Source organism: Hippoglossus stenolepis, chromosome 15 (assembly GCF_022539355.2).
Source record: "Hippoglossus stenolepis isolate QCI-W04-F060 chromosome 15, HSTE1.2, whole genome shotgun sequence".
Taxonomy (NCBI): domain Eukaryota; kingdom Metazoa; phylum Chordata; class Actinopteri; order Pleuronectiformes; family Pleuronectidae; genus Hippoglossus; species Hippoglossus stenolepis.
Window position 1 is genome coordinate 23855806 of NC_061497.1, and position 13279 is coordinate 23869084.

At 44.0% G+C, this 13279-nt stretch overlaps 1 protein-coding gene across 1 annotated transcript in view; it reads right to left on the minus strand.

Annotated features, from left to right (window-relative positions):
* Nucleotides 1-722: 722 nt before the first annotated feature.
* Nucleotides 723-13279, minus strand: part of wwc1 (WW and C2 domain containing 1) — a 31358-nt gene continuing 18801 nt past the window's right edge. The window contains exons 10-22 of the mRNA XM_035178993.2: nucleotides 12029-12118; nucleotides 10558-11222; nucleotides 8658-8775; nucleotides 8356-8526; nucleotides 7882-8074; nucleotides 7505-7645; nucleotides 7165-7214; nucleotides 6457-6682; nucleotides 5990-6160; nucleotides 5791-5883; nucleotides 5294-5524; nucleotides 5084-5202; nucleotides 723-4583 (exon numbers count right to left, since the gene is read on the minus strand). Coding sequence (XP_035034884.2) covers nucleotides 4517-4583; nucleotides 5084-5202; nucleotides 5294-5524; nucleotides 5791-5883; nucleotides 5990-6160; nucleotides 6457-6682; nucleotides 7165-7214; nucleotides 7505-7645; nucleotides 7882-8074; nucleotides 8356-8526; nucleotides 8658-8775; nucleotides 10558-11222; nucleotides 12029-12118 — 2335 coding nt within the window. The 3' untranslated portion in view covers nucleotides 723-4516. The remainder of the gene's footprint in view (nucleotides 4584-5083; nucleotides 5203-5293; nucleotides 5525-5790; nucleotides 5884-5989; nucleotides 6161-6456; nucleotides 6683-7164; nucleotides 7215-7504; nucleotides 7646-7881; nucleotides 8075-8355; nucleotides 8527-8657; nucleotides 8776-10557; nucleotides 11223-12028; nucleotides 12119-13279) is intronic.

The following is a 13279-nucleotide window of genomic DNA, read 5'->3' on the forward strand; positions in this document are numbered from 1 at the left end:
CAATAGAGTCGAGCAGAATGGAATATAATAGAATAGACTACTTAAAAAAAATTTAAAAAAAGACTCAAAACAGATGATACGCATCTCAAAATAGTCACTGTCTAAATAAATAGGTTCATATAAAGTAAATAAGTGTGGAAATGGTGCATTAATCACACAGGATTTTACTTTTACTTTTATAATAGAGTAGAATAGAAAAGTATAGAATTGAAGTGAAAAGAATAGAATAGAGTAGAATAGAATAGAATGCAACAGAGTAGAATAGAATGGAAAAGAATAGAATATAATAGAGTAGAATATAATAGAATGGAATATAATGCAATAGAATAGAATGCAACAGAGTAGAATAGAATGGAAAAGAATAGAGTAGAATATAATATAATGCAATAGAGTAGAATGGAATAGAATTTGATAGAATACAGTAGAATAGAAAAGTATAGAATTGAAGTGAATAGAGTAGAATGGAATAGAATGCCTTTATCCTCATGTACCAAACTGTCAAAAGTTAAATTGGTGCATTAAAGTAACTAAAATAATAAAATACTTAAGGAGCCACAGACCCTCAGGGGCCCAACAAGCTCCTGATGTGTCCTTCATCCTCCATCTTGTGTCAAACTCTACTTTGGACACCTTTGTTGTTCTATTTCATTTGTTATAAAAGGTTCAACATTTCATATTAAACGTTTTTTGAGAAGATACAATAAAAAACAAACACGTTCAAATAGAAGAGAAGAACTTTCCTTTTTTTTTAATTTGTTGTGAAACTACAAAACATATCGTCGTTTTTTTTTTTTTTGTGCTGGTGAAATATTTACAACTCTGGTCGACAGAACAGTGTCCGAGAATAAAATTCACAGCTTTTCGGGACTCTCGCGATGAAAAGAAAAAACAAAGAAAACAGGAAAAGCACACCCAAATCACAAAAGTGCAATAAATACATGCTGCATGTTCCTCGTAGCCGCCGCCGTGCACGTTTCCAGCTTCATCACCAGTCGCAACACAAACAGATTCATTAGAATAAAAAAAATAAATCATTAAACAAGGGAAAAAATGCACTTAAACTTCAAAAAGAAATTAAATCACAACCTACACGATGAAAAAATAATCACGTGACGAACAGCGTTTGTTTTATTTTCTCAATGATCATGATTTGTCAAAAATAAAAACCTACATTCCTTCATCCAGACGTTTCTGATAAACGAGTCTTTTAATGTTTTAAAGGTTAAACAACATTCGATCATGACAAAGTGGATTTTAACGACACAGACGACTACACAAAGTCCTATAGCTCAAATCTACTCCGTCTACACGTGGAGGAAAATAAAAAACAAACCGTACATTTAGAAAATGAACACAAACGTTTCTCCGCAGGTTCGGCTTCTCTGCGTCAGATGGTTGTTTGGGCACGAGATGAAATAAAAGAAGAAAACAGGAAATAAAAAAGGAACAATAACAGTTTACATGTTGCTCTCTACGGAAGATGAATAGAATAAAAAAATTAATTTAACACGGCCCTGATCGTCTTCCGTACTCTCTGAAGGCACCATCACGACTCCGTAGACTTTCACTCATTTCACAGTGTTCCACTAATAACGTGCACGAGGCTGCGTTCACCAGCAGGGGGCACTCATGTGACCAACACTTTGACGTGACCTCAGTCTGAACAGTCGGATCTAACTTTACGTAACTTTTATATTGACCTTTTTCCCTCACGTCTCGTCTGATTATGCGTGAATTTACGTGGAAGCTGAAGTGTTCCGCTGAATGCTAACACTTCCACATTGTTGCTGAGAAACGTCGAAACGTCTATCGACCAGTTGATAAAAACCCACGAGAATCGTGAGCATCAGACGACCACGACACCAGGAGCCTTTTATTTCAGCGTGAACACGAGCTGTTAAATCTTTGGTATTGATCTGATACTGATCGACTGTTCAGACTGATCACGCGTCGTAATCCTGATTACGTTTATTTCCTGCGATGTGAACCGGTCGTTATCGTCCTCTCAGCGTTTGATTCAGTTACACGTGAATAATTTCGTAGTGTTGTGTGATTATCATGAACGTGTAGGATACGTAATATTTTCATAGACGTTTGTGCAAAAATATTCCTACTTCTACCTGAATGTGGTGAAACAATCAATCGTTCTTTTATTTTCAGTTTTTATTTATCGTAAAAACAAGTCTTATTTTGAGAGGGACGTAAAAAGAAGGAAACAGGAAGTAGAGACAATTTTAAAGGTCAAAATCAAAACCTCCTCCGTTTGTCTTTTAAAGAATTGAAGGCAACAGATGATTAACACGGTCGACAGGAAAAAACGATTCTGTGATCTTTAAATTCTTATTCTCTCTTTTTCAAAGCTGCTGCGTTTCCACAAACAGTAAAAATAAGACACATCTGGAATGAGGACGACAGCAGCATCTGGATTTCTGTCAGCAGCGTTCGAGTTTACCCCGGGAACAGAAAGACGACGACGTATCCGACGTGTTCGCGTCACGTGGGCGGAGTCACCACGGCGACCCAGCAGAAGAGTCATGGCCTCAAATATAATTCAATTGAAATTCTTTGTGAAACAGTCGTGGAATAATTTGATAAACAATGAGGAGTTTGTTCACTTGTGAAATTAACTTGAGGAATTTGTAAACTTTTCTCTAAATCTTTGCCTCGAACTGTTTTGTATATTTCTGGAACTGCATCATCAAGATGAACTGTTTTGTCACTTTTCTACATGTTTTTTATTTAGTTTTATTTATTTGTACTGGGTGTCCCTGTTATTACCGTATATAAATACCTTTATATACATTTTGGCCACTTGGGGGCGTCTGAACAAGCTGTAAAAGCAAGATGGACGTATTTATTTTACCAGAAAGGATTTTAAATTAAACATTTCATCAAATCTTTCTTTGCTCCTCCTCCTGAAGCAGATATCGTAAGATGCCGTCTGACGCCATGAGAGACGAGAGAGTGAACAATAAAGTTATGATCCAAATCCATAATATCGATATGTGTAGTTTTGCTGGGCACCATGTTAACATCCAGTTCTAAGAGACGCAGATACGCGTCTAAAATATCCAGTTTCACAGGGAAAACATCAAAATTATATAAACCTGATAAAACTGTTTTCTTCAGGGCAGACAATATTTTATCCAGCCAATCAGAGTGAAGCTCAGGAGAACGTCTGTCTTCCTATTGGCTGCTGGTGAGTTCTCGTGAAGGGGGCGGGGTTTAGTCACTTCCAGTCAAACAATCAGAGAATCAATAAGAAGTTCACAGTCATCAAAAATACATTGGATCTTCACTTCCTGTGTGTTTCGACAACAACAATCATTCCAGCACGAGGCAAAAAAAACCACCGCGTTTCTTTTCCCCCGCGTTTTTTTCTTAAAGTGCAGACTATCCGATCAACTACCTGAGTGTCAGTGCTGTTTCTACACCTCCATGAGTGTGTGTGTGCGTGCGTGAGACGATCGTGACAAGAGTCCAGTTTCTCCTCCGAGTTATCGTGTAGTGACGAGTAGAATCCGACGTTTGGCTGACGACGCGGTGCCGTGCACGTCAGACGAGCGTCACGAGGTCGACCCGATGACTGGGTTGGGTTTGGAAATGTTCAAGTTACAATTCTTAAGGTTTCAGTCCTCGTTGATTTGGTTAGAAATGACACGCGTGTCGACCACCAGGGGTCAGTAAACACCAAGTGAAGTGGAAATACGAGACAAGAACAACTGTGCGAGTACGAGAAGCGAACAAACGGAGACTTCCTTCAGACTGACGTCGTGTCCGCTGCTGTTTAGTGTTAAATCGTGTAAAAATGGGTTTTGACGTGAAACAATCTCGAGGATCTTAACTCTAAGGAAACAGAATAAACTGTTGTCCTTCATCGTCTCTCTGCTGACGTTAAGAGAAAACCGAGCTGCTCTCAGATCCGTGTTCACGAGTGTCTGGTGAGGAAATACAATAAAAACAAACACAGTTTTAAAAAAGGAAAATCGAAGTGTGTGCTCGTTCGTTTGTCTGAGTATAAAGTACAAAAACACATGATTTTAAGTATCAAATATCAGTGAAGAGCAGATATTTCTCTTAGTTTTATCACCAGCTGAAGTTTTTCCTCTTGTACCGTCGTCCGATTTCATTTTGTGCTTCCGATAAACATAAAGTTGACTCTTTATGTCCAAATGTGCCGTTTCAGTACAAAACTCTTTGTACGTAGCTGAGTGACTTTGTGCTGGAATGATTTTAAAAGCCTATAAACATCCTGTTAGTCACAGAAACACGAAGACATGAAGAGAGTGAAATAAAAACGAAAGCAGTGCCGTCACTAATTTACAAATGAACACTATCCACAGTAGAAACTCTTTAAAAATCTGTTTCTTCACGGTTTTTTTGTCTGTTTTTCTACTAAAACATATTATATATATTTTTAAATTCTTCATAACACCGCCAAACATTTGCTTCATTTGTGGGAACAGCAGGTTGAGACTGGGGGGTGGTGGTGGTGGGGGTACTTTGAAATGCTTCTCTACACGCTGTCGGCCGGCAGGTCGGGGATGCTGCTCTTTGCTCGTGTGAAGAACGCCATCTTCTCTCTGGAATCACACGGAAGGAGGAACTGAAGGTCAGTGCATGAGCCGAAAAACAGAGTTCACAAGAAGGTCTTTAACTTTTACTGAGCAACAGCACGAGGGGATTCGTTCTGATGGGATCTGTGGCCGAGCTGGTTAGCTGGTTAGCTGGTTAGCTGTTTAGCTGGTTAGCTGGTTAGCATCAGAAGTGAGAGGACCAGATGCAGAACAAGAGTTAACGTCGCTGTTGCTTTTGTAAAATCACAATATTTCTTTGACATTGTTAAGAAAACTGTTGTTAATTCTAAAGCTATGAAACTAAAGCTAAATCTTACATACAGCACCTTTTAAATCAACACTGCAACTTGTTTATACCTTAAAACAGCAGTTTGATCAAAATGAGTTTGATGGTTCACTGAATGTCTGTTCTTGCTCTTTGTAAAGTGGCTGCAGGGGGCGCTATAGCTGATTTCCTGCTCGGACACACCTGAGGAGCATGGGACCTGAGCTGCTGTGTCTCTCACCTGAAGGTCTGGACCTCAGGAACCTCTTTGCGGCTCTGGCCCCTGATCTTGTGGACGTCCTTGGCTGCTGCTCGCATCCTCTTCTCCACTCGCTTCTCCTGCAGCTGCTCCTCTCGAGTCTGAACAGGAAGTGGACCAGAGACGTTCAGCTCAGACACAGGAAGTGGAGGAACCTTCTGAGGACTGATTCCACGCAGGACGGTCACTCACCTGTTTCTCCGCCTGTTTGAGGAGGATGCGGAAGCGTTCGTCTTCTTGGACCCAGGCGGGCAGCTCTCTCTGGCCCAGTTGTCTCGCCTTCTCCAGCTGCGTCTTCAGCTCCCGCAGAACCCGCAGCTCCTGCGCCAGCCGGGTCTGTCGCGTCCGGGAAACCTGCAGGTCCAACTCCAGGTCCATGGACGTCCGCAGGAGCCCGTCCAGACCTTTGACCTGCACAGGAGGCTGCAAGGGCATAGAAAAATAACTATGAACAAAAATAATGAAGAAATATGTGACTAAAACATTCACTGGAAGGATGAAGGAGGAGGGTGAAGAGGAGGAGAAGAAGAAGAAGGAAGAGGAAAAAGAGGAGGAGTAGAATAAGGAAGAGGACGATTCAGAAGAAGAGGAGAGGAGCAAGAAGAGGAGGAAGAGGAATATGAGGAAGAAGAGAATGAAATGGAGGAAGAAGAGGAAGAAGGAGACAGGTATAGAAAAGTTGTTTCCACCTTCTTCATGCGCATGCTGCGTCTCTCGGAGGCGTTTCTGACAAACGGCGACTTCTTGGAGAGCGTGGAGCTGTCGCTGTCACTGCGGTTTATCTGACAAGAGAAGAAGAAAACAGAGTTAAAACCGTGATGTTTCAATTCTGCTGATGACCTCATCGTTGACTTCATCGTTGTCTTCATCGCTCAGCTGGTGTCTCACCCTGCAGATGTACTGGCTCTGAGGTCCGGGGGAGAACGTCTTGGAGCGGATGATGGTGTTCCCTCTCATGAACGGGTTCTGCTGGTGGACGTCCGGGCGCCGCTCTTTGGGCCGGACCACGGAGCAGTGGTGGGATGAGGACAAACCGTGTACACTTGTCTCCTTGTTCACCTGGAGCAAGAAAACACAGCAGTGACGAAGAGGATGAGGAGCAGATCAAAGTTTTATTTATCGTTCAGATAATCACATCAACGTCACCGTTTAAGTTCAATGAATCAAAAGAGAGAACGACACAAGATCTATTCTCCAGTTTGACATTTCCTCATATGATTATTTAACGTTGGTTGAAAACTGCATTTTATTTCAGTTTCTTCTCTGAACCTGAGGTTCATGACAATCTGAGATGAAACATTCACTGACTCACTCTTTATTTCCTGTTTTTTACGAGGTAGTTAAAAGACAGTTACCTTCTCTGGGATCCGTGCTGCTGTCGGATGAGGAGGAGGAGGAGGAGGAGGTTTAGTGGCCTCCTCTTCCTCGTCCTCTTCCTCCTCCCCCTCTTCCTCTTCTTCTGCTTCCCATTGGCTGCTGTCGGGATAAAACTCATCCTCCTCCTCCTCCAGAGGCCCCACTCCCCCCACGCCATTTCCTTCTTCATCATCAAACAGGTCGGCCTCCAGCGGGTCGCCGTGCCTAAAGATTACCCACAGTTAGAAGATGAGGAAGACGAGGACAGGACGAAGAACTGATTCATGTTTCTGTTCAGATTAAATGTGTTTGTATGAAGAACTGAGAGAAACGATTATTTATAGTTTCAGTTTCTTTACTTTATTTAGGTCGATTTTGTGCAGTTACTTGTGTTTCGACCGTATTTAACATTTAAGAACTTCTTTCAGTTTCTGTGGTTAAATGAAAAAGATAAATTGTAAATGTTTTTCAGCACTAACTTCTCAAAAGGTTATAAAAAATGTCTAATTCATGGATCCAGATTTGTATTTGGATCTACACCACATGAAAAAACCATATCCCACGAAATTAAAGAAAGAGAAAAACTATCTTCTGGATCCACCCACTGAACTGGATCCACACCAAACATCCTTCCACCAAGTTAACTGGGAATCTGTCTTCCTGCTGACGGAAGTGAAACTTGAACTTGAACTTTAACAGACACTCACCACTCGTCGTCCTCAGAAGCTCCGACTGTGTCGCTGCTGGAAACACGCGTCTGAAACACATTCATATCTTTGTTGATTCTAAAAACTTGTAAAAGGTTCTTCCTGTTTCATGCAACATAATATTTTAAAAACAGGTTTTTATTTAATGATCTCTAAACAACACAGGACACAGATAATATTTGTAATAGATTAAAAAAAACTTTGTTAATGGAATTCTTTTGTTTAATAAGTTGATGAACTGGCCTCAATGGTAAATATTCTAAAATCCTTTTTTAAACTTGTCTCTCATGGTGTCAAAGCTCTAGCGTCCACTGGGAGGCAGCCTGTCCCCCGTCATTACCCTGTCCGAGCCGCCGGCTGCTCTGCTCTCTTTGTCCTCCTTGTTGATGTCAGGCATGTAGGCGCGGCTCAGCAGGTTGTACCACTTTGTGCGTCTCTCATCCGAACAGCTGACATCAGCCAAACTGATCTGAGCGCCGGCCTGGAGAAAGAGGCCAGAAGGACGGAGGTTAGACACAACGAGTCCCTGCAGCTGAAAACACATGTTTATTATCTGTGTGATGGTTGAGAGTCTGGAGAGAAACTGAAGAACAGAATCTGGTCAACGACTGAGACGTTGTGTTATTTGGTTTGAACCGTTCGAGAACTTTGATATTTTACATCTTTATACGTCAGTTACGGAGTTTGAGAGAAGCTGATCTGTTCACTACTACTCACTAGACACTCTTCGTGGCCCGACTTGCTGGTGGTGCACACGTCCACCCTCAGGGTTTTCTGGCGCAGTGCACCATGGGATATCTGCATGCCGAACACCTCGTTGATCTCCACGGCGTCTTGGGACGAGGAGCCGCGTGTTCGGAACAGGCAGCGGGAGGTCTCCACGCAGGGCAGCACCGCCACACGCACGTACCTGAGGAAGAGACGCAGGCAGCGGCGTTAGACCGGGCCACTTGGTCACGTGACGCTAACAGGAAGAGGTTCTGTTGTTTGTTAACCTCAGCGAACTGTCACCGTCAAACAAGCCTGAGAAGTAAGTAAACACTGTTCGTCTCATTCACACAAGCAGGTCTCTGTTGCCGGGTAGTTCGTGTATTTCTGTGTCTTGTCTTGTTTCTGATCTGAGAACACTGATAATTTTTTTCTTCTACACATTTAAAGTGACGTCTTATTAACACGAGCAAGAGTTCGTACAGTTTCTGGTCAGCCGGCAGACAGAGGGCGCCGCAGTTGGACAGCTGCATGACGTAGACGGTGAAGCGCTGGTCTCTGGACTCGTAGCGGAAGCCGAGCTGCACCTGAGAGCAGTCGGGCGCCAAACGCTCCTCGAAGGAGCCGAGGAGGAGGTCGGCAGGGAGGCCCGGCCTGGAGGGAACACAAACACACAGACACACACGTATATATTGAATATTATATTATTATTAAAGGAAAATGTGTATTTATACACAGATAGGATGTATAGAAAAGAAATTTGCACTGAATGTTCGTGGTCGTACCTGCGCTCTGAAGGCTCGTACACGCCGCTGTCCCCGGCCACCGACTCGTCAGACACCGCCGAGGACACGCCCATCTTCTTCGGCACCGGCCCCGTCCCCCGCAGCTGAGGAGCCGAGTCTGCAAGTCAAAAGGAAACAACAGTTAAGATGCATATTAGTGATAAATAAAGATAATATTCTCTACACATCTGGTGATTTTCTTTATTTTTCTTATAAACACGAGAATGTTGTAGAGATCCGGACCAACATGAACAAACTGGACCGGAAACAAATAACATCTCTGTCCGAACCCAGCCCGTCAGGCTCGGACCAGGGACACACACTCTACTGTACACAGACACAGTGACTGCTCCCTGTCTGTGAAGTTAGGGAGGAACATGTTGAGAGCAGAGAGCGAACTGGAAACCAGACACCTCCTCGTCCAGCTTTCACCTGCAGCTGCGAGGAGGAGTCACGTTCAGCTCCAGACTTCACCTGAGCCTCCGCACGGTTCATCCTCAGTTCTTACAGAGGTCACAACAAACCACCACTTTCATTTTCACTCTCTGCCGCGTAGAGTCACACTGTTGGTCACACAAACGTTTTCAGTTCGCTGTGACACAGGAAATCCTCACACTTCAGAAGCAGACATTGATTTTACATTATGAAATATAACCTCACACAGACTCCAACTCCATGACACTGACACATTCCAGTTTCAGAACATCCCTGTTGCTACGGTTACACCAGTTTTCCAGCCTCTGAATCAGAGACTTGTGTAAACTGGTCTCGTTTTGGTTTGAAAACTCTGGGTTTGTGTTTGAGTCTGAACAGAAACTGAGACTTTAGTAAACGATGACGCAGACGTTCTCTTCCTGATTGGTTCTCATCAGTCACATGACTCGACTACCAGCGGTGAACACAAAGCGTCGCTAACACTTCCTGTCAGTAACAGTTCCACCTCGTCGTCCCTGCTCTGAGTCTTCACCTTCACTGTTCCTCCTTCAGAGGAGTTTCTGTTACTAAGCAACCAACTGCAGAGGAGATGATCTACTTCCTGTTTACACCACATGACCAGTGGACGTGAATGGTCATGTGACAGAAACACACTCACTGGGGATCCAGCTGTAATCCAACACCTCTCGAACCTTCACCTCCTCTCTGCCGTCAGGTTTCACTCACCCTATTCAATTTCACACACACACACACACACACACACACACACACACACACACACACACACACACACACACACACACACACACACACACACACACACACACACACACACACACACACACACACACACACACACACACACACACAATTCCTGGTGTCCTGCTTTCCAATAAAGTTGTAGCGTTGAGAGATGAGGCTGTTACATCACCTCGTACACCCCCTCTCTGCTCATTAAACTGCAGATAATTCATCCTCATGTTATTAACTGGAGATCTCTTCTGAGCCGTTACCCCCTCCCGTCTCCCTCCCAGCTACTGAGCAAAAATAGTTTTACTGCCGTCGAGATGCGACAGTAGAAAGTCGCCCGCTGGTTTAATGATGACTCACATTTTATGGTATTATTTAGTTTTATATGGGTCATAACTCATCTTCATCATTGGTGTATTGTGATGAGTTTTCTGTGAGGAGAGTAACTGTGGATCAGCTCATTAAAAAGTTTGGAAACTTTAACCTTGTAAACTTAATTGTTGCTCTCGTCCTGACTCGGAGCGTAGACTGTAAATAAAGATGGACGACATGACAGCTCGCACAGTGAAGTGAATCATCTGGATCTCCTCCTGGTGGCCGGCTGCAGCGCGTGATCTTTATTTACAGTCTACGTTCTCGATGATGATTATTTCCACTGTGAGGTACTGGTTGAAAAACACAACACAGGATACGGGTCTACAAACTTCCTGTTCACCTTTGACGTCCCCGCTAAGCGAGGTGTTGACATTCTGCTTCCCCTCCAGCCCCCCGGAGCCCTCGTCCTGCCGCTGCTCCTGAGCGTCCAGGCTGAGCTCCAGCTCTGTGAGCCGACTGTGGAGCTCCAGGTCCAGGCCTAATCCGCCGGGCCCCGTCTGGCCCGCAAATGTCTCACCGGACAGGAAACTAGTGTCTGTGACCAGCGGTGAGCAAGGCGGCGATAGCGAGGAGAGGGACGAGCGAGGCGATAAAGAGCTCATGGAGCGAGGAGTTTCTGAGAGTCTGAGGGCCTGGATCCTGGACGGCCCCAGCTCCGCTCCTCCGCCCCCTGCGCTCCCTCCAGCTGAGCTTCCCGTGTCTCCTCCCGTTTTGCCCTCGGGCGTCACAGCGTCCCTGCCCCCACAGCCCGTCACCACTTCGTGCTCGTGGATGGTGGTGATGGAGCTGGAGGGGCGGTAGCCGCCCTGGCCGCCCTCCTGCAGGAGGCTGTCCAGCTTGTTCTGGAAGTCCGGGTCGGCCAGCTCGGGCTGCTCCAGGTAGATGTCGGTGAAGCTGAGCGAGGAGGTGGAGCCCAGGCTGGAGGTGGTGGCGAGGGAACCGCGGCTCGACGTCAAAGATCCTCGACTGCTGCCGGAGGAACAGGACAGGGTGCTGGCTGAGAGGCTGGAGGGAAGAGCAGGAGAGAAACACACGAGTGAGAATCTAAAGCAGCTTCACACACACCTTCATCATGATGTGCTGGTGTGTGAATGGGTGAATGAGACGCAGTATAAAGTGGTTCACAGACTCATCGCTGCTGTTTGAACTGATCAGTAACTAAAGCAGCTGGTTTGTTACAGGAACACAAAGATAATGTCGACCTTTTAGTTTGAACCTGGAAACCAGCAGAGGGAAATATTTAACATGTACGATTCTTACTGCAGGTTTGCATCATCTGAAAATATGATTAAAAACCTCCTGAGGATCGTCGGAGCTGAATTTAGATGAAATGAGATTCACTGAGGGATGAGAACAGTCGAGGAGAACAAACCACGCTTCATGTTTAACAAATGTTTGGTCATTAAAGGTTAAAGGTTTTAATCTGCCCTGAACGTCAAAGCTCTTTTCAGCATCTGTTTTCACACGGATGAGGTAAAACCTCTGAGGGTGTACGACTGAAATCTGTTCAATTAAAGAGGTGATTAACAAAGTAATCAAACAAATTAAATGATCAAGAGTTAATTTAACACTGAAGCCGTTTCTTTTACACATGAACTTTTTGGGTCCTTCCACAGAAGAACAGGAACATGTGGGGAACATTCAGAGATTCAGAGCAGCAGGAGGCCGTGGGAACACGTCTGCACTTCACTTTATGTCTAAAGCTGAAATGAGTAAGACCTAGAAATGAAGTTCCAACGGTTTAAAGAGGTGAAGCGATTTAACAGCTATTAAAATAACAGCTTTAACAAAGAGGAATCCTATGAACAGACCTTTTCAGTTGAGTGTGCAGTGTCGTCGCGAGTCGAACCATCTCCTCCAGCTCCCGGACCAGTTTGTTTCTTTTGCAGTGGAGTCGCAGCCTGAAACGACAAAAGAAAAGTTAAAAACCTTTCTCTGATAACGGAGCGTCTTCATTTCGTCGCTCTGCTGTTCAGGAAGATTCAACGAAAAACACTTCATCTCTGCCAACGCTGGAGGAGAGAGCAGCTGAGAGGACGATCACGAATGAGACACGGCAGCAGCAGCCGCCGCCGCGGTGTGTTCAGGTGTCACCGGTGTGTTGGAGCTTTGTTTGGAGGAAACCGGTCCATTAACAGCTGATAATATGATCCACAGGAAACAAAGAGGAGATCGGGTCACAGAGTGCAAGTGTGTGTGTGTGTGTGTGTGTGTGTGTGTGTGTGTGTGTGTGTGTGTGTGTGTGTGTGTGTGTTTCCTGTCACATAATTATTCCTCTGTTACGCTCGTGCACGCTTCTCAGCCCCGAGACAAAGACGTGGTGAAAGTGAAATCTGCTCAAAGTTTCTACAACCGTCCAAAACTGGTTTTTCATTCTCTGACATTTCTCCTCATGAATCAAGGTTTTGTATTTTGACAGATTTTAGATGTTCAGACTTTACAGTGAATAACTCTGGATTCTTTTGCTTGATGGTTTAACAGATTCACCAACGAGTCCAGTTCAGAGTCATTTATGTTGAGCAGAACATAAATATATTTAATTATATTCAGTTCATCTTTGAGTCAAAGAGAACAAACTTTATTTGATCCTGTTTATTTTTCTGTTTATATTCAATGTTGTTTTATTTTTCTGTTTTTACATGAAGCACTTTGTGTTTCCCTTTATGCACGAGTTGTTATTTTAATAAAGTTTATTCCTATTATTACAATGAATATTATTTGTGCCAAATGTGAATAGATCACGTTTATGAGAACGACTAAAACTTTTACATCTGATTTTAACAAAAAATCTGTGACGCTTTCAAAGGCTCTGAAAACCTAATTAGTGAACCTCGTGTTGAGGAATGTGTGTGTGTGTGTGTGTGTGTGTGTGTGTGTGTGTGTGTTGTTAGTTTAGTTGCATGAAGGACATTCTCCACGTTCGTCAGTCTCATCATGACCTTGCACTATTCACAGCGGAGCCTCTGATTGGTCAGAACACCTGAAAGCATCTGAGTGGGTGTGAAGAAAGAATTAAAAGACGGACTCAAGGTTGGTGAACGTGACATTTTCGGTGTGTGCGC